Source organism: Helicoverpa armigera, chromosome 9 (genome assembly GCF_030705265.1).
Source record: "Helicoverpa armigera isolate CAAS_96S chromosome 9, ASM3070526v1, whole genome shotgun sequence".
Lineage (NCBI taxonomy): Eukaryota > Metazoa > Arthropoda > Insecta > Lepidoptera > Noctuidae > Helicoverpa > Helicoverpa armigera.
The window spans coordinates 6719132-6744950 of NC_087128.1; the positions used below are offsets into that span (position 1 = coordinate 6719132).

Consider the following 25819-nt stretch of genomic DNA (forward strand, 5'->3'; position numbering starts at 1 on the left):
TACTAAAATTTTTATTAAAAAATAAATATGAGTAAAACTTTAATGCAACAAAGTATCAAACTAGATATAAAAGTATCAAACATTGTAATGATTAGAAAAAAGCTTATTTTAGGCAGATATAACATATTTATTCAATAATAATAAATTATTTTAGCTCTGCATGATTGTTTTTAGCACTACAAAACAATATTACTACTTCTAAAAATAAGGCTAGGCTGTATAATGTGTATGGTCTATTGTAATTCGCTAATCCATAAATTATCTGTGCATATTTCTCTCGCTATTGCAGCTGGGTACGTGTGTGTCCGTTTACAGAAATATAATTTTAATATCTTTAGCAATAGTAGTTTTTATTAATTAATGTTAATTTCTGTGCAGGGAAATACATAATCGATCCTGGCGTCCAAAGGATAATCATCCAGATTGATTTAGCTGCAGTACTTTCGGTGAGTGTTATTGTATTTTGTTAAGACGAGTTCCACGTCAAATGTGCTGGAAGGTGACACGTATTATCAAAATCGGGATGCCAATTTTGTTAAGTCTTAATTTTTTTCTGAATTGTTTCTGAATATATATGACATGTAACTATGGATGTATTTTAATTACGCATATGTTTTCAACATTTAACGTCAGATGCTGAACATAGATATTTATTGATAGCTTGTCGAAAGCAGTCCTAAATTGCATGTGAACTATAGGCCTAATCATTCCGGTGGCCAATTTACTATGTTAATATTGATTGCTTTAACTTTTTGACTTTGTATCCTTTATTTCTAACACATGTTCTATCATTATTATCATCATATTTTATATCTTTGTAATTTTTATCTATAATTTGCTCTCATAATTTTATATAAATATTTCAATTTTCTCTTTATTGCTTAAACTAACATCTTAAATTGGATTGTACTATTTAGAGGTGTTTCATTCAGTTTGTTTGAGCAAAGTTCTGATTGGAAATCATTTGAATCCAATAGTAGATGCAACAAGTTTCTTACATTATTTTTATTAAATTGAGAATTAAAATATCAAGGTCACTTTTATGCTAATTGTATCAAATTTTCTGGTATTTTTGTTGACATAATGTTTTCACCTATGGTTTCTCTGATAAAGTTCTACAAAAACACAAAATGTTGTAAGAATTTATGTGTAGACATTTCTTGCACTATGACACAAAACATACAGGATAGATTTGATGGAACTAGTTATAAAGTTATCAATTTAACTACATAGTTAAATTGTTCACTTAATTGAAAGTAAATTTACTTCTTCAATGTTGGAATGAAATCGAGAGTATTTGAAAACTACTTCAAAATATTTTATTTTCTTGCTATGAGCTGATTTGCTGAGCTAGTCTTAAAGTATGTTAATATAAATATGAGTCATTATCTAAACTATCTATACTGGTATTATAAAGAGGATTTTTTTTGTTTGGTTGTATCACATGTAAAACTGATTTTAAAAATTGATTCACTGTTGGAAAGCTACACTTCCTGCTTAAAATAGGCTATAATTTATCCTGGTGCAAGTAGTAGTTCCCATGGCATGGTAAAGGGCAAAAATTATTAAATAAATCTGCATATAAATATGTACTATCGAAATAAATTAGAATCTGATGAATCAGCTAATATTCATGATATGTTTTTTATTTCATAAATTAAAAAATTTCATTGAGCAATTTAACTATAGTCACTAATGTAGTGAAACAGTGTCCTTCATGACCACCTCAATAGCACAATCAATGTAATTTTGTATTCAAAGATAGTTAAATAACGAACACAAGTGTAGGTTGAAACAATTGTTCAAATATGATAATGCAAATAAAATTGAACTGCTGGTGGACATTGTGTGAACTGACTTCATTATCAGTAAAATATGTTCTATTTTAATTGTTTAGTACTGTAACGACTTGGCGCGAAAAAGGACTGCTGGAGGAGACAAAAATGATGCATCAGCAATCCATGATGGTTGGAGATATGATACCGGTTCATTCTGAGATACCCGTGCATGTTGAGGAGATGAATAACGTGAACTACGAGAATAACGCTTCCTATGCATACGACGATCTTTTCCCGGCTCTGCCACACTCGCAGCCGCCCGTCCAACGCAGCATACAACAAGCTACTAACAAACTTCGCGTTGGATCGTCGCTGCACACCCAGGTACATCCCTACCTATATTATAAATGCGAAAGTAACTCGTGTCTGTCTGTCTGTTAAGCTTTCACGTCTAAACCACTGAACTGATTTTAATAACATTTGGTATAGAGATAGAGTTGACCTTGACAAAGAACATAGGATAGTTTTTATCCTGGACTTTTGAAGAGTTCTCTTGGAAACGCGATATAACCGAACTCGACGCAAGCGAAGCCGCGGGCGGAAGGCTAGCATTACATAAACACTTTGTATAAATTCACCATGCATGTGGCTGTATTACATACATATAGGTTTTGAAACCTATAATAGGTAATATGTAGGTAGGTAGATTTGTATGGAAACAGCACATGCGTGTCTTACGTAATCAGTAATGGCTAGTGATAATAAGTTTATGCATGTATAAATGTTGTGTAATAATATTTAAGTTCTTTCAGATAATAAAAAGCAAATATGTTGATAAGTGATTTTTTTATCACTTACAATTTGCTTGTGCTCTAATTTTGCTCTACTTATCCTAAAGTGTAAGGAAAAATATGGTAAACATTCCTTTACATGAACTTTAGTATGGAGTTGCTATATTACTGAAAAGGCACTCGATTTCAAGAACTGCTCTGAATCTCTCTATCGCCTAAGTAAAAAAAAAGTACATGCGACTTAAAAGTTAAGTTTAAGATATGTGAATATTTGGAATTTAATTCTATGGAGCAAATCCAATATTATTAACAATTGTAATCAATTCGTGATTTTGTACTAAATCTCATTATCATCATGATTACCATTTCTAATCTACTGAGGTTACTTACTTTTATCTTATTGTTAGAATTTACTTATCATTATCAAAAGAATGGTTCTAGATAAAAACTTTATCGTAAACAAATCATCTGAATAAAAATATGTAAACAATAATAGTTAATGTTCACTTGTTAGAAATACTAAATACTCTTTTGTCTCTAGTAAGCTCTGAGAGAAGAGAGAGAAGAGAAGTTAAGCTTTATTGTACCTACTTTAATAACCCGATATAATGTGCATTGGCCGTCGGTATCGAATACGTCCAAATGTACTTTATCTTATGGCATGATTAGTGAAGTCTGGCCCTGGGACACTATATCAGAGCGCGACCTTTTTGGGAATTATTAATGTTGGATTTATTGATAAGCCAAAAACTATAATTGATAACGTATAAACAATTCATTCAAAATTTGTATTAACTAATACTGGCACTCTTTTAGCTTGCATCAACCAACAATTTATGATAAGGTACTTTGTTGGTAAATTACAGTGTGAATTTTAATAATAACGGTCTGTTGTTAGTACAAAAATTAAAACCTATAACCGTTTCGTAGCGTATATTTATATACGTTATGGGTCATTAACAGACGAGCAAGTAAGGGCGGGTCCAGAGTCTCAACTATCTCAAACTATCCAGAATGTCAAACTAGTGGACGGGTAGTATATATATAAGGGAGTACAAAAGGATTTTATAAGAGGAGTACATAGAGAAATTTATAAGAGAGTACATAAAATAAAAAAAAGAAATATACATGTGTGACAACACAAGTATCTAAATCACGGGCATGTCCATAGTGCCCCGTTAGATCCGCCGCAACGAGCTAATCGTTTCTCCAAATTCGACCTCTTAAAGACGATTCAATTATAATACCATATTTATTTACTAACGAGTCTATAACTTTCCGACTTTGACATGATTTATCTTTCGTAGGTGTTTCATGTGCCATATGAAGAGAGGAAATTAGATAACGCCAACACGTTCGGCGAGGGTGAATCTCTAAGAACCTGCCAATCCATTACTAAGGATACCGGAGCGCACATTGAAATATCTACCAGCAAAGATGGCAGCTTGACTTTCTTGATTACTGGAAAACATAGCGCAGTGCTTGACGCGAGGCGTCTTATCCTGACTCATTTCCAGCAACAGGTAAATAAAACACTATAAAAATATTTTTTCTAGAGGAGTAAATAAAAAAAAAGTAAGTTCTGTGTTGTCTAGAAAAGTAGACAAAGATAGCTTCTATAAGTTAAAAAAAAATGTATTTCTAAAGTGATAAGTATTTTTTTAGGCTAGCAAGCAAATCAACATCCCGAAAGAACACCACCGTTGGATATTGGGCAAACAAGGGCAGAAATTGAAGGAGTTGGAAAAAGTGACAGCTACGAAGATCAGTGTACCTGGCATTGCTGATAATAGTGAGACTCTCACCATTACTGGCACTAAGGAAGGCATAGAAAAGGCAGAACATGAGATCCGAGTGTGCTCTGAGGAACAGGTAAAATAATATTTAATTAAAATCTGTTGCTGGCTGTACAACAAGTATAGTTTTTAAATAATGATTTTATTTTTTTCCAGTCACGTAAAGCTTTGGAGCGTATCAAGATCCCGAAGATCTACCACCCGTTCATTCAGGGCCCGTACGGAGAACGCTCGGCGGCACTTACCGCCGAGACCGGAGCGCGCATCCATATCCCGCCTGCGTCGACCCAGAGCGATGAAATCGTCATTGCTGGCGAGAAAACTGGTGTTCTTGCTGCCAAAGCACAAATTGAGCAAATCTATGAGGAAATGGTAATTATTTAGAAGCAATACTAACGAAATTAATCTTCTTTCTTTTTTCCCATAATAATTTTTTTAGGGTAACAATGGTTTCTGAATATGTGTGGGTGTGGGTCTTTACTCTTTGATTTGTATTATAGTAAGTTCTTGTTCTAGGTAAAAAAATGTTCAACTGTTCGTGTCGAGGTTCCTAAATCTCAGCACAAGTACGTTATTGGAGCTCGTGGAACAACTATTCAGGAGATTCTGAAAGAGACTGAAGTCTCAGTCGAAATGCCTCCTCCCGACTCGCCCACCGGAACCATTACCCTTCATGGACCACACAATAAAATTGGCTTGGGTAAGTCACAGGATTAAATCAAATTCCATTCTATTTTTACGAACCTGCATCATCCTCCGAGCCTTTTCCCAATCATGTTGGGGTCGGCTTCCAGTCTAACCGGATTCAGCTGAGTACCAGTGCTTTACAAGAAGCGACTGCCTATCTGACCTCCTCAACCCAGTAACCCGGGCAACCCGATACCCCTTGGTTAGACTGGTGTCAGACTTACTGGCTTCTGACCACCCGTAACGACTGCCAAGGATGTTCAATGACAGCCGGGACCTACAGTTTAACGTGCCATCCGAAACACAGCCAATGGTGTCTAAGATAGGTATACTTAGAAAGTACATACAAACTTAGAAAAGTTGCATTGGTACTTGCCTGACCTGGGATCGAACCCGCGCCCTCGTACTTGAGGTTGGTCCTTTACCCACCAGGCCACCACGACTCACCTGCATCAGTTTTTAACAAAAGAATATTTACCTCAACAGCTCTCTCCAAAGTATGCGAAAAAGCAAACTCTGTGAAAACTGCAACTGTGGATGCGCCAACATGGATACACAAATACATCATCGGAAAGGACGGCATTAATATAAAGAAAATAACTCAGGACTTCTCTAAGGTAAACTAATTATTGCCATTTCCTATTTTAATTGTAGATAGGTTACAATATGGTTCTTATTTTGCTAAATTGTCCCACGCAGGTTCACGTTGATATAACTCACTCTGAAGACAAGGTGAAGATTGATGGCCCCCCTGAGGAAGTGGAGCGCGCTCAAGTGGAACTCGATGACTTTGTGAAGAACTTGCTTGCTACTCTTACTTATGTTGAGCTGTCCGTTGATCCCAAATTCTTCAAGCACATTATTGGAAAGAACGGAACTAACAGTAAGACCAAATTTCATGTGAAATTTAAGATATTAGATAAAAATTGACATTATTTACTTAACAATTTTTTTTTCCTTTTTTTAGTTAATAGACTGAAGGGTGAGACTGGGGTAGTTATAAACATTATTGAAAGTGAAGGTAATAATATTATCCGCATTGAAGGCAGCCATCAAGGTGTGGCTGATGCTGAAAGAGAATTAAGAGAAATGGTTATGAAACTAGAAAACGAACGGACAAAGGAAGTATATGTTGACCACAGATATATTAAATCTTTAATTGGAGTGAGAGGAGAAAAAATAAAGGAACTTCGAGAGAAATTTGAACGTGTGTTAATTTCTCTTCCTGATCAAGGACAAAAGAGGAGCCCTATTAAGCTAAGAGGTCCCCAAGAAGATATTGAAAAATGTGAAAAGTACCTACACAAGATTATAAAAGAAATAGCCGAGTCGTCCTACGTCCAGGAAGTGCCCATTTTCAAACAATTCCACAAATTCATTATTGGTAAAGGTGGTGCCAATTTAAGAAAAATTCGAGATGAAACTCAAACTGTGATCGATCTTCCAGCAGAAGGTGATGAAAGCGATGTTATTACTGTGAGAGGCAAGCGCGAAAATGTCGAGGAAGCTGTTAAAAGGATTCAGCAAATCCACAACGAAAAAGCGAATGTAGTAACTGAGGAGGTCACTATTGCTCCTAAATACTACAACTCGTTAATTGGCGCTGGTGGTAAACTTATTCATTCCATTATGGAAGAGTGCGGTGGAGTACTGATTAAATTCCCACCTGCGGAAAGTGACAGCGATAAGGTTGTTATTAAAGGGCCCATCGAAGATGTCGAAAAGGCCAAGCAACAACTGCTAGCGCATGCTTCGGAACGCGAACTGACCTCCCATACTGCTCACGTTCGTGCCAAACCCGAGCACCACAAATTCCTGATAGGTAAAAGTGGGGCTAACATTAAAAAAATCCGTGAACAGACTGGCGCTCGCATCATCTTCCCGACTGAGAAAGACGAAGATAAGGAAGCCATATTTATCATTGGTAAGTTTGAATGCTTACATCTACAAGTAGACAAGTTGTACACATTTAAAATAACGAATGATTAATAATATGAGTCTAATTAACTAACAATATGAAATGGAATGTGTGTAGTGAATTTTATCGTAATCTTAACAAACTTATTCACGCAATGTAGGTCGCGAGGAGCAAGTGGAGGCTGCCCGCAAGCAGCTGGAGGCGGCGGTGGCCGAGATCAGCAACGTGTCGGAGGGAGAGATGGCCGTGGCGCCGCGACACCACCGACACTTCGTGGCGCGGCGCGGCGAGGTGCTGCGCCGCATCGCCGACGACTGCGGCGGCGTGCTCATCTCCTTCCCGCGCCAGGGAGTCAACAGCGACCGCGTCGTACTCAAGGGACCCAAGGATTGCATTGAAGCCGCTAAAATTCGCATCAACGAAATCATCGAGGATCTGGAAGCGAAGGTTTTTAATTTTTGCTTTATTTTGATAAATACCGCTTATGTTATTGAATATTGTTTTGTCACTGAAGTATAAAACTCTAAACATAATTATGTCGAAAGCAAAACTATCCGTATGACTTCACAAACAAATACTTGGAACTCGTAGTAATGACCCTTTTCTAACACTTTTAAAATTAAAAACAAAAAGATGTCATTGGCTGATGAAATATCGTGTTTACAGGTGACGATAGAATGCGTGATACCTCAAAGGCACCATCGCACGGTAATGGGTGCTCGTGGTACTAAGGTAAAAGATATCACAGCTGAATTCGACGTCCAAATTAAGTTCCCCGACCGTGACACGACCGAAGGCGCCGATGTTCCAGTGAAAGAAAACAACGAGAACGCTGAACCGGGACCCAACGACATTATTAGAATCACTGGTCGCCCAGAAAATTGCGAAGCAGCTAAAAAAGCTTTACTTGAACAGGTAAACATTTGAACCACCAATATGTACAACATGATACAATATAATTTTAGTCAAGTCATGTATTGAAAATAAATATTTTTTTAGGTGCCAATAACAATTGATGTCGAAGTTCGGAATGAATTGCACAAACTGCTCTCTGGTCAGAAGAGGAGGGAGTTGATGCAGAAATATGATGTGCATATTCTACTTCCGCTCAATGATGACCCCAGTGACATAGTGAAGGTAATTTCAAAATGTTGTATTTAATCTAAAAACATTATAAAGAATAATTATTTTTATCGCAATGAATTCTATGTGCCGTGTTTATATTTGACTAAGTACTTACCCAATGTTATTTTTATCTAGGTGACAGGCACCCCTACAAATGTTGAAAAAGCCAAACTTGCTCTTGCAGACAAAATTGTTGATATGGAAAAAGAGAATGAAGACAGAATTCTCAGGTTAGTCTTATCTACATCATAATATATTCATCACAATGATCTCCAATAAAACCTAGCATTTTTAAGTATTATTTATGTATATTATTTATATATTAAAATATTTAATTTTCTAGGTCATTTGCACTGAAATTCAAAGTGGATCCTGAATATCATCCTCTAGTTATTGGTAAGGGTGGTTCTGTTATCACAAAGATCCGCACAGACTATGGGGTACAAATAAACTTGCCAAAACGTGGTGAGCCTGATGACGACATCATCACAATTCAGGGTTACGAAGACAAAGCTTTACAAGCCAAGGAAGCTATTATGGCTATTGTGCATCAGCTGGTAAGTTGCTTGAGTATTTCTGTACTGGATGTAATTTTGATTGAGAGTTAATCTTTTAAGTCCAGCTCTTTTAATGGTACAGTACATGTGTGTCTGTGTCTAGTTACCAGATTCTGTGTACCTTTAGTTGTGGTTTATCTAGTAATTTCTCCATAACAATGTAATGTGACAACCATAATCGCTTAATTATTTTTCATTAATATGATAAGTTTTAATTATATTCCCATTGCGGCAGGACAACCAATGTCGAGAGGAGGTCGAAATTGATCCGCGAGTTCATAGGAGGCTAATTGGTCTCAGAGGTAAAAACATTAGACGCATTATGGATGAATACAAGGTCGACATACGATTCCCGAAACAAGGCGATGACAGCATCGTCGTTATTACCGGTGACGAAGATAACGTGCTCGATGCGAAAGACCATCTCCTAAACTTGGCCGAAGAATACGTAAGTGTTGTAGTATTATAAGAAATAAAAATTTTCATGTTTCTTTCTGATCATGAAAATTCTTATCTATAAAATGTTGGCTTACAGATGCAGGACGTCGTCGACCGCTACACACGACCTGCTGCGCCTTCACTGGGTGACTTCGGCGACGTGCTGGGCACGGACCGAGAGCCCACAAACAACGCGGCCTCCGCCGCCGCAGTGGCTTCCGCTGCTCCCGGCGCTACGGGCTTCGTGGTGAAGGGCGGCCCGTGGGAGCAGCGCGCGCCGGACACGGCGTCCACGCAGGAGTTCCCCACCATGCCGGGCGGCCCGCGCGTGCCCGCGCCCGCCGCGCCCGTGCCCACGGCGGCCTGGGGCCCGCGCCGCTAGTAGCGCGAGCGCGACACCTCGTTCTATGTACTCGCATGCGTGCATACCATATAAGCCTATAGTGTATAGTGAAGTGCGCCGCGTTTTACTTGTATCGGCTGTTTCGTCGTAATGCAACGACGATTCCGCCTTCTTGGATCGTATTGCTGTCGCTTCGCGGCAGTCGCTAATCATATTTGTAATCCTGATATCTATAAATGAAATTCGAGTTTCCACTCTGAAACAATATGTATTTGTGATTTATCAGATGAATTTTACACTATTTAAGGTGTTCTGCCTGTATTGGAGGTTGAGCCAAACGATTTATTTACACTAATATAAACATGATATAGGTAAAGTTTGTAAGTATGTATGTAATGGATAATCTCTGGCGCTACGATACCAACTCCAGAAATTATTTTGCTGATTGAAAGCTATATTTTTCATGTTACGAGATGGACGACGCTGTGGGCAGATAAGCTATTGATATATATATAAGTATTCGGTTACGCCATTTCGTTATTTTTATTAATTATTATTATGTATCTATGAGTATAAATGCCATTCTAATAAGTTGTTATTTACTTTGATATTTATAATAAAATACATATCCATGTATTTTTTATTTTATGCATCTTTTTAGCATGCATAATAAACTGATTCCGTGTACTTATTTAAAATTATAATGAAATTTCTATTTTTCATACATAATAGTTTTCGTGTTTTTTTTTATCATGTTTATAATGTTGCCTATAAAAATAATGAATCAATAAATGATAAGACAAGAATGAATATTTTTACAAAGTAATGTGTACATAGTAAATTGTGTTTGAAAATATTAATAAAATCTTTTACATGAATACAACACGTGTTTATTTTCATCCCCTTTTGACGACCCACTGACCTATTTTCTTACTGCGTGTGAAGGGTGATCTTGGGAGCGTTTGTTGCCCGTGGTACTACCAATAGTACTACCAGTAGTACCACGGGTAAATTTTTCTTCCCGTAGTACTACCAAGCGGTCTGGTAGTACCACGGGCAAGAAAAAACTGCCCGTGGTACTACTGTCAATAATTTAGGTTTTTTTCAACCCTTTTGTTGTCACAGTTGATATTGTCATCCTAGAAATAGAATTGAAATATATATTTTTTAATGTGGATATATTTTGGTACTATTTCGTAAATAGATCTGGTAGTTGTGAAATTTTTCATTGCTCAAAATCGATAAGAGTCAAAAACACTTAGTTTTTTTTTCACAAATAAGAATTGAATACCTTGGTCTCGATTTACTTGATGTATTTTATGCTATCCTGGTACTTGGTGAGCATTTTCGTCGGGAAATTGGAATACTCAGGTAAGATATGCTGTCCTGGTACGCGGGGAGAGCAGTTGCATCAAAATTCTGAGATTGGTAGGTTTACTTTTTATTCCTACTCCGGTGATTTATGCTGTGTATGATGAGGTGGGGTGAAAAGTTACGTGTTGCACTAGAGTGCAAAGATTTTTCACCTTGTGCTCTTTTGATTCCTTCGCTATCGCTCAGGATTATAAGTTTTAAAACACTACGCTCCTGTAGCGAGTAGGCAAACAGTCAAAGTCCGAACTTATTTCAAATATTTATTTAGGCCCATGATTAAAAAAAAAAAAAAGTTTTAAAAATAATATAAAAAAATATGTAAGAAAGAGTCACCTACTCCAAAATAATTATAACAAAGCAATTTTAATTAAACCCACCCTACATAATTTTAGAAAAAAAAAACAAAAAATCCACTCCACTTAAAAAGTGCCCCCTTTTTCGATGTTCACAATTTTCGAAGAGCACCAGTTGCGAAGTGTGCCATTTGAGAAGTGCACCATTTGAACATGATGTCCAAGTTGAGAAGTGCGTCAAATGCGTCAAATCCAATGATTCTTTCACTGTTAGGAAGCTACACTCTCTGTGCTGAACGCAACATACGTATTATCCGGGTACGGAAAGTTTCCCCGGGCGAGGTGATTAGTCAAAAACTAATTTATAGAATACGGCCGAACCAAAAAAGTAAAGCACTAGGACAGCATAACTTACATGATCATATCGATACTCAATGCGATCGATTATTTTAATGAATATGACACTACCTACTTAATATTTTAAGTAAAACGAAGAACGTAAGTATATAGATATTCAATTCTTATTTGTGAAAAAAAAACTAAGTGTTTTTGACTCTTGTCGATTTTGAACAATGAAAAATTTCACAACTACCAGATCTATTTACAAAATAGAACTAAAATATATCCACATTTAAAAAAATAATTTTCAATTCATCTTTCTAGGATGACAATATCAACTGTGACAACAAAAGGGTTGAAAAAAACCTAATATATTGACAGTAGTACCACGGGCAATTTTTTCTTGCCCGTGGTACTACCAGACCGCTTGGTAGTACTACGGGAAGAAAATTTTGCCCGTGGTACTACTGGTAGTACTATTGGTAGTACCACGGGCAACAAACGCTTGGGAGGCTGATAAACGCTCTGGCACTAATCGCCAACACAACTTGTTCGCGAACGCGGCGTGGACTCCACGCTCATTGTCAGTAAATACAAATATAACAAAGATTAAATATTTTTTTGTTTGTTTGTACCCATAAGCTTAGAAACAACTGAACCAATTTGGATTTTTTTTTACTTGGGAATTTATATTTTATCCCGAATACGGGCAGTAGTTCCCACGGACCACGTAAAAACTGCTAGTTTTAAATAAAAATATGTACTCTAGTTGACAAATAACATTCTACATAGATAAAGATAAAGATAAATTTATTCGCAAATATGGGTACAATACAGGTGACACAGATACATTACAATAGTTCAGCCATATTTTGCCATGAAGGCATGCAAATTTAAATAGTTTTTTTTTTTTTTTAAGACATAATCAGATTTTTTTTAAAGGACATTATAAGTAAAAATAAAATAAACTAAATTAAAAAATGACATATACTAGTAATTAACTTACATAAGGCTTTCAATAGCATTATTATCAATAGATTAAGAATTTTTAGCGACAACGGTCGAGAGATATAGTTGTTGAGTTAAACTTTCACCCCTCATTATTAATATTACAAGCTTCGACTTCGCACGCGGATCCTGTTGCTTCAAACAGGGGCTTCTGCTAATTTTACTTAAGCGACATACGATTGATATCCAACTCTGAGATCCAATCACGACTCAGTTACGATTGAAACATATGTGGCATTCCGCTATTTTTTCTTTTAAATAAATGTTTTTATCCTTTTCTGTGATTCAATAGTGAATCATTTTGTCTGCAAATGATTTACGATTGCATTATGATTGTAGAGCAAACTACCGTATAGACCAAAATCACTAAAATGGCAAACCAATCGAATGTCGTTGGAATACGATTGGTCTTATATTAGTAGCAGGGGCCTGATTCTCCTAAGTTAATAATGTCAAAATCGAATAGAAACCGAATCGCAATATGATCGTAATAGCAGTTTTAACCATGTCGGGCATTCTGCTACTAGTAAAAGACCAATCGTATTCGATTGACATTTGATTGGTGTGCGATTGGTCTGCTATTTTGGTGATTTTGGTCTATACGGTAGTTTGCTGTACAATCATTTTGCAATCGTAAATCATTTGCAGACAAAATTATTCATTATTGAATGACAGAAAAGGATAAAAACGTTTATTTCAAAGAAAAAATAGCGGAATGCCACATACGCTACAATCGTAATCGAGTCGGGATTGGATATCAGTCGAATCGAGTCGAAAGTGAATCGTATGACGCTTAAGTAAAATTAGGAGAATCGGGCCCCAGAATGCCCGCTAACGCTAAGACTGCTATTGAGATTCAATTGTTATCCAATTGTCACATTATTAATTTAGGTGTTCCATATCTTCAAATTTGACTGCCTCGTTGGTCTAGCTGTCGCAAGTGCGGCTGCTGAGCACGAGGTCTCGGGTTCGATTCCCGAGTCGGGCCGAAATCGCTTTGTGGGTTTTAGAAGACTTTCACAAAGCAGCCCGGAGCCTGGAAGCTGGTGATTGACACACCCGTGCATCGGAGAGCACGTAAATGTCGGTCCTGCGCCTGATCTCTCTCCGGTCGTGTCGGATTTCCGTCCCATCGGGCTATGAGAGTTAAGGAATAGTGAGTGCACCTGTGTCTGCGCAAATGCTCGTGCACTATAATATGTCCTGCGTAGTTGGCTAATCTCCTTACATGAGAACAGCCGCCGTAGCCGATAATCGGCTAGGAGGACATCATCATCATCATCTTCAAATTTATTCTCCCAGCAGAAAATGTTCTTTATGTGGATAACTAACTCTAGACACGGGTGTGTGCCTATACCTATGGGCTATACCCAGTCATCCCAGTTCTAGACGCTGTGATGAAGGCTACACCTAGGTCTAAGAATTTTTCAAATCGGTTCAATAGTTTCGGAGCCTTTAGGGTACGAGCAAATGTTTCCATTTCCAATAAAGTGTAGGTACCTAATAAATGCATTTACTATTTTTATCCAAATTAAGAAAGTAGTCCTCTCAAGAGACCTATAAAACCTCTCATCATCATCATCATCATCAGCCTATCGCAGTCCACTGCTGGACATAGGCCTCTCCAAGTGTACGCCACTGAGATCGATTTTCGGCTTCTCGCATCTAGATCCTGCCAGAGCCGTCTTGCGCAAGTCATCACTCCACCGTGCCTGAGGACGTCCTACAATACTTTTGCCTAGGCAACCTCTGGCGGAGGTTAATAAATCCCAAAATAAGTAAATATTCTTTATGAATTCCTTTGTTTAGTGTGATATATTTCTGTACAGTCGTTTGAGCTTATCAGATTAATGCTGAAAAGACCTGGTTTCCTTTCCGACTCAAAAAAAATAATAATTTATTGACAGACGTGCGAGACATGACACTGACTGATTACTGACACTACTAACTTGCTTAAGAATAAATTATAAAAAAAGAATCTTATTCATAATTTTATTAATGAAATTGGATGAATTAACTCTTGTCTGCAAAGTAGACATTTATTATTTTGGCAGTCAACTTTTCTTACAGTAATATTCTGGATAATTATTTTATTTTAGTGAGTTCCGGAGAAAATATCAGATGCCTAAGTTTTTAAGTTACTAGCTTATTAAGGTTTTAACATGGATATGTAAGTAAAGAATCATAATTCAATTTATTGGTCAGACTGTGCAAAGAACTCAGGATTTATTAGAACAAATAAAAATTCTTACAAATGGCCAGTTTTCGAGGTCTTTCACATGGAATGACCAAAAATAAGACTGAAATCATCAGCAACCACTACTACCATACTTTCTGTCCAGGGCCAACGGTTTCCCTGAAAATGAGCACTGAAAGTCAGTCCGTCAAGTTATGATTTTAGCCACTTTATTTGATATCAATCAATTTTTTATGAAAATTTCGTGTTGTCTGAAGCCAGCAAGTTATTTATCATGCCCTCATTTATTGTTGTATGCTTTCAGATCTGTGACTGTTCCCTTTCATTCATCTGAGTTGGCTTTACTGGCTTATGAAGTTTTAAGTGTTGACAAAGAGTTAAAAAGAAGTGGTATTCAAAGAAAACTTGAAGTAAATTCAGAAAACCTCATTGTGTAAGTTTTTTCTGTGCCTAATCCTTAATAACTTATCTGAGGAGTTAGAATCATCATCCACCGAGCCTTTTCCCAATCATGTTGGGGTCGGCTTCCAGTCTAACCGGATTCAGCTGAGTACCAGTGCTTTACAAGAAGCGACTGCCTATCTGACCTCCTCAACCCAGTTGCCCGGGCAACCTGATACCCCTTGGTTAGAATAAAGGATGATAATATGAAAAATATTCACATTGGAAGTAACAATTTTATCGAAGTTGAATTTGACTGCATGTAGTTAGTTTATTACACAGCTATGTGAAAAGACATGAATGTGTCTTTTATTTAGTAGTACCCTCACCATTTAAGATCCTGCAATGACTCAAAGTTCCACATCTGGCTTCATACTTGTAAATCTTTCATTCTTGCAAGTGGACGCTTGTGCTAACTTTTTGCAACATTTCTGTTCCAGAAAATTCCATGGTGAGAGCACGAAAAAATTACGTGTTGCTGTCAATTCTTTTATTAAAAACACATTATTAGTAGTCAAAACAATTGACCAATTCTAGAGAAGTAATATCAAAGTGACCAAAATGCCAGAACACACACCTGCCCCAACACCAGCAAGATCGTTATATGGGTTTTTTATGTATCTATTTAGCAAAACTATGTTATTTATATATTGTATTTGGGCAATCACACCTGATGCCTATCTGCACTACTTCAATATTTATTATTACCCCCAAAAATATTGGTCTACAGCCATTCCCATTCAGTGCCTAGTAGCTTTAACAATTTTTGCATTTTTAATTTACCCTAGTTCAAACTTGATGTTAACTGCTAATATAGATAGCATTAATACAATAAGCGATCCCCATGCTCATTATGAGTGCGAAACAAATGAAAATAACAATAATACACTGGAAAGTTGCATTTGTACTGATGTAAATAAATGTATGAAGTACTGTCATGTGACTTCAAATGAAGACTTAGAAGAGAATACAGTGCCACAATTGCGTGATTTAAATATACGTTTAGTTTGTAAGAAATTGTACTATAGCGACTGGACGGGTTGTGTGACCACGATACATAAGATGTCAATCTCGCGATGAGATGATGTCAGCTAATCAGAGGTGGGTGTTGTCAAGAGGAAACGACCTTTATTAGCGAGTGTCTTTAATTCACTGATCATACAAAATTAACATAAAATAAAGTAATATAAAATGTAGGTCGCGCATGAACAATGCTATGCGATGTCATCAAGATTAAATTATGTATATAAAATAAATGTACGTTCGTCCGTACAGCGACAATAGCACTTAATGTATCTATTGATTAATAAATGACCTGTGTCACAGACAGATAATCACTAAACATTTACTTCCCTGTGTGTTAAATTGATTCTGGGTAATTTATTCTAAACCTTTCTTTAACAAAATAATTATAAACTATAATAGGGATAGATATTAAGAAAGAATAACATCGTCCAAGAAACTACGATAGTTTGATTACTTTCTTACAACTAACCATCCGAAACACGATCAATTTGCAAGTTTGTGGATAATTATGGTAAACAGACCGCCTCATTTGAACTCAAATCGGGTTATCCTAGTATGTAGTTATAACCAATGTCTATGGAAGGAGACGCATTTTATGATACCGATGGTTAGCCTGTCTCGCGCTCTCTTCTGAGGATGTCTCCATTTGAGTAGGCACTTAAGAGGACGAATTGGAAATTTTGGCGCCAATGATCTCAATTTTTCTCAGTAAATACAAAACGGATCAAAATACAACTTGGTTACCTGAAAGTTATGATAAAAACCTTATTTTGTTAGACTTTTTTCCTAGTTGAGTATATACATACTCTTTAAAATTGTAAAAGGATTTTTTATCAAATTATCATTTCTAAATAATAAAATTACAAAACCATTTTGTCGCTTACGATTTTTAGTTATAAGCTAGCGCGCGTATTGTAATCCTCGCACCGCTCAGACGCTGCGTCCCCTCTTGACCCCTTAGGTGCGCGTGCCGGTTATGGAATTATAAGGTAAACAATTTGATATAAATTTTTATTTAAATAATCGGCATAAAAATAAAATACAAGTTGAAATCAATGTAAATACAATAAATATCGCCTACTTAATTAATTGAAACCCCATTTACAGTGGCGGCGTAGCATCGGGTGGCACCCGGGGCGAACTACTTATTGAGCACCCCTCTCACCCCAAAAAAAACGACAAAATATAATGACATAGTAAAAAAATCCCGTATAGTATCCCGTATAGTAATAGTAAAAAAAATAAAAGAACCCGCGAGCGAAGCGAGCGCGAAATTTTTGAGTTTTTGGGATGCCAAGAGATATGTAGACTTCGGAGAAAGCTTGTGTAAAGTGTAGGCCGCGAGCGTAGCGAGCGCGAAATTTTTGAGTTTTTAAACACAAAAGTTGGAAAAAAAGCACCGTAAAGTGAAGAACCCGCGAGCAAAGTGAGCGCGAAATTTTTTATTTTTGGGAGGCCAAGAGATATGCAAAGACGTCGGAAAAACTAGTGTAAAGTGTAAGGCGCGAGCGTAGCGAGCGCGAAATTTTTTAGTTTTTAAACACAAAAGTTGGAAAAAAGCACTGTAAAGTGAAGAAGGCCGAGCGAAGCGCGCACGAAATTTTTGGGACGCTAAGCTAAGCGATATGTAAAGACTTCAGAGAATAAAATTGTAAAGTGTAAGGCGCGAGCGTAGTGAGCGCGAAATTTTTGAGTTTTTAAACACAGAAGTTCCCAAAAAAGTTTAAAAAAAGCACTGTAAAGTGGAGAAGGCGCGAGCGAAGCGAGCGCGAAATTTTTTTCAAACTTTGAGGAATTAATTTAAGTAATCAGATAAAAGCAAATATACAAGAGAAGGGTGACAGTCGAACTGAGAGGGGTGACCGCCTCGATGTCTCGCACATGCACTATTGTAGTTTTGTTTAAAATTTGAATATCGCGCAGTAAATGGTAGTGAACCTAGGCTTTGCAGATTAGAATGGCACCCTTAGTGACTTGTCCCTTCCGCGCCATCCTGGTCGTGCAGATATGTGTCGACCGAGATGGCACCCCCCGAGATGTGGCACCCGGGGCGGACCGCCCCCCCCGCCCCCCCCTTACGCCGCTACTGCCCATTTAAAGCAGTCGTTTATTTATTTGAAGGTTGTTTACTTTTAGTTAAGTACCTACCTACTGAAACGAAACATAGGTACTGTTTATCTTAGTGCAGGAAGTACTTTCCTCGGTAAACAGGGGAACCGTGAAACCACTGCCACTGGTATTAGATAAGTAAGTAAGTAGGTATGTCAATTGATTGCTGGTTAACAGTCCAAAAATGTATGGTCCCAATGATACTTCACCACGTTACCCACGTCAGTTTTTGTAAGAAGACTCTGGATAAGCAGGATCAGGATCAAGATTCTGAATGTAGGTACCTAGCAGGTAGGTAGGTAGGTATGTCTGTCATAAAATAAGTAAGTACCTACAGAGTGTAGGATTCTGCCATTGTGTATTATTAAGGCATGGTAATCAAATATTCCAATCCACAAGCTCAGGGGCACGATTCTCCTAATTTTACTTAAGCGGCATACGATTCACGTTCGACTCGATTCGACTGAGATCCAATCCCGACTCGATTACGATTGAAGCGTATGTGGCATTCCGCTATTTTTTCTTTGACATAAACGTTTTTATCCTTTTCTGTCATTAAATAATGAATCATTTTGTCTGCAAACGATTAACTATTGAAATATGATTGTAGAGCAAACTACCGTATAGACCAAAATCACCAAAATATCAGACCAATCAAATGTCAATCGAATACGATTGGTCTTTTATTAGTAGCAGAATGCCCGATATGGTTAAAACTGCTATTGCGATTATATTGCGATTCGATTTCTATTCGATTTTGACATTATTAACTTAGGAGAATCGGGCCCCTGATCAAAGAAATAGTCCATAAGATTAGATTTCAATGCATACAGACTTTAGGATTCAAGCACGTACCCAGAATTTTTTGTCGGGGGGGGTCCAGGTCCAGGCAAATGATTAAGGTATTGCGTAAATGGATACTTAAAATTAAAAGAAAATTTTTTCACAAATTATTTAATGCATATCTCGGTAATATAAGACAGTCTTATAACGTTAAATTTAAATGTCTTGGTCTTAAGGACATTTGGTGTAAAACGTCGTCTACTGAAAGAATCTGAGTTGAATGGGCTGACATCAATACCAATATTTGGCACTGTACTTACTACTGAGGGATTTATTTTATGGGTTGCATCTATTTTCGGGAGGGGTCCGGACCCCTTGGACCCCCCCCCTGGGTACGTCCTTGTTAGGATTTGTAATACCTACTGTAGGATAAAATGCTATAGTTTTCGCCATGTCCTAGCGTAATGACTAGAAAAAGCGTGAAAATACATTACGAAAAACATTGCCGGGAGCGATTGGTCTCCGTAGTGTAGCCCTCCGATTGCTCCCTCTCGCAACTGGGCCTGGTAAATGGGTTGCAGGCAACGAACGTGGCAGGAAAGTTTCTAAAATCCACATAATGAAAGTGACAGCCGACCTACACTTATCTATACGTTTTCTATTGGGAATTGAGCCCATTTCTAGATAAGTACCTACCTATTCAAATTGTTTGATTTGGGCCGCAGAAATATCGTCGCAGTTTGAAGTCCACTTTCAACAAGCTATGTTAGAATCGGCTTCAAGTCTAACAAGACGATGCTGAGGACCAGTGTTTTACGTGGAATGACTGCTTGTCCAGTTACCCGGATAGGTAGATAGGTTCCACTTGGTAAGCTTAGACTATCTCTGGCTTCTGATTAGGACTATCAAAGATGCATAAATGAAAACTGGGACGAGGACCTACTTACGTAGGTACCTTCCGAAACATGGAGGAACTGCATGGCTCGTCTAGTCTAGATGGTCAACCATTCACGGACTAAAGGCACTAAGCGATGCTTAACCTTATGATTGATCGACCCGTGCGGCTGTTTACCTGGGTCGGGAGCTCCTCAAATTAATATACCTACCAGTACCTACCTACGATCAAAAAAAATAAGTAGGTCAACCTTCACTAAAATAAATAAATGTAAAAAATATAATATGACGCTAACCTTTTGTTCTTTAGTATCTTTAGGTCTTGTGGGGATAAGTTATACCTAGGTACGTATGTTTATAGGTATCTACACTAGATTTTCATGCCAGCGGTTTGCGAATGTCCGTAGAGCATGGGTATCTTCTTCAATACAGAAAAAAAATGGTATCAATCCATTATTTTTGTCAAACAAAAGCAAACGAATAAAAATAGCTATAGGTACCTATATAATTTCCTTCCAACGATGTTTAGCATAACAACAGTCCATCGTCAAGGTTATAGCGTTAAGATATTCGCGCGCTCGCGTTAAGATCGTTATTGTCCACATTGCCCTGCGCGGTTGTTAAATCTTACTATACGCGAGACATCGTCCGATTATGTTAACGAGTCACGATTTATGTAATAGTGGGTACTCGATATTGTCCTAGTTGATACACCAACTAGACTGCTAAGCAAATTATGTACTAGCATATTTTCCAAGCTCTCTGCCTTATTTATCTCGCGAAGGACTTATTGAAACCATAATATTATGGAGCTCAATGTTAATATATTTTTAAGGATAAAACAACACTTCCCATGATTAGTACAAAATAAAATTAAATATATTGTTAGTTTTTTACATAGGTAAAATTTATTTAAAAGTACAGAACATATGAAGGACTACACACTGAATTGAGATAAAATACTTAGTACTGACTTTGAAAATGATGTAAGCCACTTTTAGTATTCACAATATGAACTTATTGCATCAATTAATGATTATTTATTTGGCAGACCAAAAGAGATTTTCCAACAGTGCATAGGTCATTAAACCTTATCTTTATTATATAAGTGAAATTTGGGATAGAAGCTGTAAGAAAATCTGCAATTAGACCAGCCACTACATCTTATATACCGAAACATTATGGCTAAGAAACTTTAATATGTGATGTTCCAGCATACAAGTTCAGCTGCATGCAGGCAACAAGGGGCCAGCATACACCCAAATATTATTATAAATTAATTTTAAGTAATATTTCATAGATAGTAATTTTAATATATTTTGTACAATAAAATACAATTAAGTACAACTTGTAGCAAAGATATTAAAGAGAGTAATATTTATCTCAAGTGTTAAAGCTGCAATAACGTGTGTGTACGCACAAGGCATATTTACACAGCACACACGCACGGCAACAACACACCATGTGCTGCACACTATAGTACATAATTAATTTTATTACTTAATAGAATATAAAGACACGCCCAAGCTGAGAACTTCTCCACTTATTTTACAGATTTCAATGCATGATTAGCCAATGAACATGCCTGTACTCCACTAGCAGATTGCTATTAAATAATACATTGATCGTCGCTTAATATCACAGCTAATTATGCTTTGAAAATTATAGACATGTCTAATTTTCACTAATGTAGATAACAATGTAGAGTATAAGTAGACAATCTGAATTAATTTACATTACAATATCATGTCTTTTCATATGAAAAATTTAAAATTACATTACCAAAAATTAAACAGTGCAGCGCATTATAAATAAATGTGCATACCTTAATATTTAATTGACTAAATAAATTTGTTGCCTGCAGATCTGACATATTTTATTTAAATATCGAGAGGTAATATCTTAAGAGAAATTTTTAACTTCAACTATTGAAAAAAAGTTAAATCCAAATTTAAAAATATTTTGTATTTATTACGACAATTCCCTTCAAATCCACCTAGTTATTATGAATGTGAAATATCTTTCCAAAAGCTGAGTCTCCGTCACACATATTTCACTACCACTATAATTGTGGATCGAAATGTAAGGATCGAAGAGAAATAGAAGCTAGCACTTCACGAATGTGCGTTGCTGTTTACATGCGACTTCTTTTCCTGTGCATCAGGAGTACGCTGGCCGTCACGCCTAGGTGGCATGCGCTCATTGATGGCATCCAGCCCCTTTGCCTCAGCAAATGAAGTTATCTTATGATTCGGAGAGAAGCCCTGCAAGGCATTCTTGAGAGAAGTTTTACCACCAGAGAGAGCACCCAAAGGCAGAGCACCAGTGGGAGTGAGCCCTTTCAGCTGCAGAACAGATTCACTTTCCTCACGAAGCACAGAGAACACATGAGCCATTTTGCCAATAGCACGGATCTTGTTGCGAATGACTTCTTTCCTGAGATTTGCTTCCTCCAATGCATCATCTCCCTCGGACATCAATTCATCATCAGAGCAGATGTTGAGCACATTAACCAGCATTTCTGTAACCTTCTCACCCACAAATGGAAGGGACCAGGTAAAGACATCCATGAAGTTGGGCAGCCAGTATGGGTGAGGAGAACAATTAAACTGTCTGATGTTCATTACATTGTTCTCATATTTAAGAACAGCAGCTTTGTTATTATAGACATCCAAGTAGTTAGGTGCAGAGAAAATAGTAATGAGACTGGGGAATCCTGTGGTCTGGCTTTTACGATACATTCGGTAACCAGCATCTTGAGCTTCATGAGCACGTATGATAGACAGTAAATTGTTTCTTTGTAGAAAATCACAACAAGCAGCATAGCTATAGAAGTATGAACAACCTCTGACTGAGTTGTGCGAGAAATGTTCTGCATTCTTTTCATTTCCAAAGTCTTCCAATGGATCAGACCAAAGCAGGTCACACATAGCTCCAAATGCAGGTGGTTCTTTGAATCTATCTAGTTTACGAATATCATCTAAGCTGTTGATCTCCGGAGAAAGACCCCCATGCACACATAGGAACTGCTGGTTCATAAGAGCAGCAAGAGGTAAGCAGTCAAACGCGTCCATACATGCATCATACACCTTCTCAGAATATTTGATTTTGCATTCTTGTTTGAAAGTGAAATACTCTGTCAAATGTCGGCATTCATGATTACCGCGTAATAGGAATAACGTCTTCGGGTAACACAACTTCAAAGCCCAGAGGTAAAGAACACATTCTATACTGAAATAACCTCGGTCGACATAATCACCTAAGAATAAATACTTAGTACAAGAAGGAGAGCCTCCCACCTCGAACAATTTCATCAAATCATAAAATTGGCCATGGACGTCTCCGCACACAGTCACCGGTGAATCGATCTCGATCATAGTTTTTTCTGATCGTAATAAGGTGGCACCATCTTGGATGATTCGTAAAGCTGCATTTTCCTCGATCCGACCTTCTAAGATAAAATGTTGCTTCAACACCTCAGGTAGAGGTTTTCCACTTTTTTCATCGAATACTTCCGATACAGTGAGCTTACGACTGGGAGGGAAAGCAACACTTTGGATCATACGCTGCGTAGTCGACACTTTATCATTGCTCCCGGACATATTTGTCACATAAAAAACACTAGGTCTAATCCATACACGCCACTATTTTCAAAATGGCAGAATAGATATAATACTAAAACAGAATCCCGATTTCACGACAGAGAAACTACTGCGCACTGGAAAACAATGCGCAAACATCTGGCGAGTGGTCAATAAAATAAACAGGGATATCGAGCGCGTTTTATTACTTTTGAAAATATCATTAAATAGTACTGGCAATATATGGAACAGTTGCCAGTATGGCCCTTAGCTTTACAGAAACCATAGCAAACAGGATGCCTGCTAACTCTATCTTGAAATTGAATCTGCATTAACATAATCAAAATAAAATAAAAAATATTTTTTCAGATTTATCTCAGTTTTTTTTATTACTAGTAATGCCTATCTTTATGAAAAGCTAAGAGCAAATTATAGTTAAACTTAAATTATTAACTAACTAATGAACTCGACTAAGTATGTCTATATTTTTATCAAGTATTTTTAATCGACTGCCAAAAGGATTACTTTTTTTAGTAAGCTTATTTATAAACCTGAACAATAGAAATCTTAGGCGGCTCCTAGACCTACAATACAATAACCTTGTGCAAACTACACTAATTTTATAAAGAAAAAAAAAGTTGATTGTTTGATATGAATAGGCTCCGAAATAAATTAACCGATTTGAAAAATTCTTTCACTATTGGGAAACTACATTATCCCCGGTGAACCGAGAGAGTCTTTTTTTTACAAGGGCAGTAATAGTTCCCATGGGACGCGGTTGAAAGCACGGGAAAACGGCAAGTATTGTAATTAACATATTGTGCAACACATTTTGGGCGCAACATTTAATTTGCACAATACCGTAGTATTGCACAATTCGTTGACCGTCCAGTATTAATATAATCGATATAGGGTTTCGCAGGGTAAGTCAGGGATGTTAAAGAAATAAGAATGTCAATGAGCTAATCTAATGAATCGTTAATTATAACTATGACATAAGGATCGGAGAATGTAAAACTGTATTAATGGTAAAATTGCAAGTATTGTTACAGTGCAGTGCAGTCTGTTAAGAAATTTAAATTATGTGTGGAGGAAAAATATATGATTGTCTTTTGCTATTGACCCTATGTGTACTTTTTGTAAAATGAATAAAAACTGTATTTGTTTTTATATTTTGCCGACCAAATTATTATTAGGTAGGAAATTGCCTGAATACGACTGGTATGGTGTTGCTATTGTATAAATTGTTTTTTATATAACGTAAAGCTCCAGTAGGCACAGAGTTCCTGAGTTGCTTATATTGATATAAATATAGAAATCGATTTTATAATAAAATGATTAGTCCTTGCTATATATCTTGATTTTAGATTAGTTAAAAGTAGGTGCATACCTACCCTAAATAGAGGTATATTAAAGGTTTGATTCCCATGTCAAGGTTACCGGGCGAAGTGAAGATTCTGCAATATCATCTGTAGTACGGACGGAACCCTAAATAAAATAAATAATTGATGGAACATCTAGGCTGAATCTAATAATGTGGGTCAGTCGTTAGAACTCACACTATAGTTAGTTGGTTATCGGGCTGCTGCCCAAACAACGGCTACACACATATACCTACCTACTATTATTATTTTTATCGCTGTAGCGACTATTTTTACATTTTATTTCAGGGGTATGTAGGTATTGAATGTACCAACAATTGTTTTGTATTATTAACCGACAAATATTTATTTTTGTCACTAATGGTACTGGGTTACGATGTTAATTGACTAAAATTAGACGGGTATAGCTGAATAGTCACGTAAATAATAACTGCCATCTTGTATGTGTAGTTATTTCTGGAGTGTTTTGTACCTTATGTGTAGCGTATTAGCTTGATTCGTAGCTGATTTCTACACATTGTGCCAATAATAAGTGGTCATAGGACCGTTAATACGAGTATGGCTGCTGGCACAAAAAAAAAACCAATGTGATATAGATGTAACCGTTACTTACTGGCTTTTTCTGTATGATATAATATCAGCCGTTCTGGCATCAAATACCTACCTACCTTTTTTTGATGGGCGGAAATCCTTGGCACCTCGGTGTGCCGTACAGCAAAAAATCTTCCCCCGTGTCACTTCACGCACGCGCGCTAGAGAGGTGTCGAATTACCCCGAGCATAAATTCAAACAGTAACGCCGCCGGTGCCGCCTTAGCTCCGCCACGAACCCGAGATCTCATTGTCCCACGTGTTACAAGTATCTGGGATGTTGGCCATCCAACGCCAGCAGCGATTATCGCAATGAGGACACGGCGCGCCTCTATTTGCAATGAGGACACGGCGTTGCTTCCCCAAACC

At 37.1% G+C, this 25819-nt stretch overlaps 3 protein-coding genes across 4 annotated transcripts; 2 read left to right on the plus strand and 1 right to left on the minus strand.

The window, feature by feature from the left end:
* The first annotated feature begins 208 nt into the window (after positions 1–208).
* LOC110369997 (vigilin) lies at positions 209–10316 on the plus strand. Its single transcript, XM_021325682.3, has 17 exons — positions 209–293; positions 379–446; positions 1898–2162; positions 3877–4092; positions 4235–4441; positions 4522–4737; positions 4882–5065; positions 5539–5669; positions 5752–5935; positions 6020–6976; positions 7131–7417; positions 7637–7885; positions 7970–8107; positions 8231–8325; positions 8439–8652; positions 8888–9100; positions 9188–10316. Exons 3-17 carry the CDS (start codon positions 1944–1946, stop codon positions 9470–9472), a joined length of 3795 nt encoding a protein of 1264 aa, XP_021181357.2. The 5' UTR covers positions 209–293; positions 379–446; positions 1898–1943; the 3' UTR covers positions 9473–10316.
* Positions 10317–14372: 4056 nt separating this feature from the next.
* Positions 14373–17053, plus strand: LOC110370011 (phosphatidylinositol N-acetylglucosaminyltransferase subunit P). Of its 2 annotated transcripts, XM_021325698.3 has the most exons (3): positions 14375–14617; positions 14949–15077; positions 15526–16388. In XM_021325698.3, the coding sequence occupies exon 3, from the start codon at positions 15647–15649 to the stop codon at positions 16163–16165; it is 519 nt and encodes a 172-aa protein (XP_021181373.2). In that variant the 5' UTR covers positions 14375–14617; positions 14949–15077; positions 15526–15646; the 3' UTR covers positions 16166–16388. The 2 variants fall into 2 exon arrangements, with proteins under 2 accessions (XP_049694997.2, XP_021181373.2); XM_049839040.2 differs by lacking the exon at positions 14949–15077 and having other exon boundaries at positions 14373–14617; positions 15526–17053.
* Positions 17054–20701: 3648 nt separating this feature from the next.
* LOC110369910 (serine/threonine-protein phosphatase 2B catalytic subunit 3) lies at positions 20702–23768 on the minus strand. Its single transcript, XM_021325538.3, has one exon. It carries the CDS (start codon positions 23497–23499, stop codon positions 22012–22014), a length of 1488 nt encoding a protein of 495 aa, XP_021181213.1. The 5' UTR covers positions 23500–23768; the 3' UTR covers positions 20702–22011.
* Between the last annotated feature and the right edge of the window lie 2051 nt (positions 23769–25819).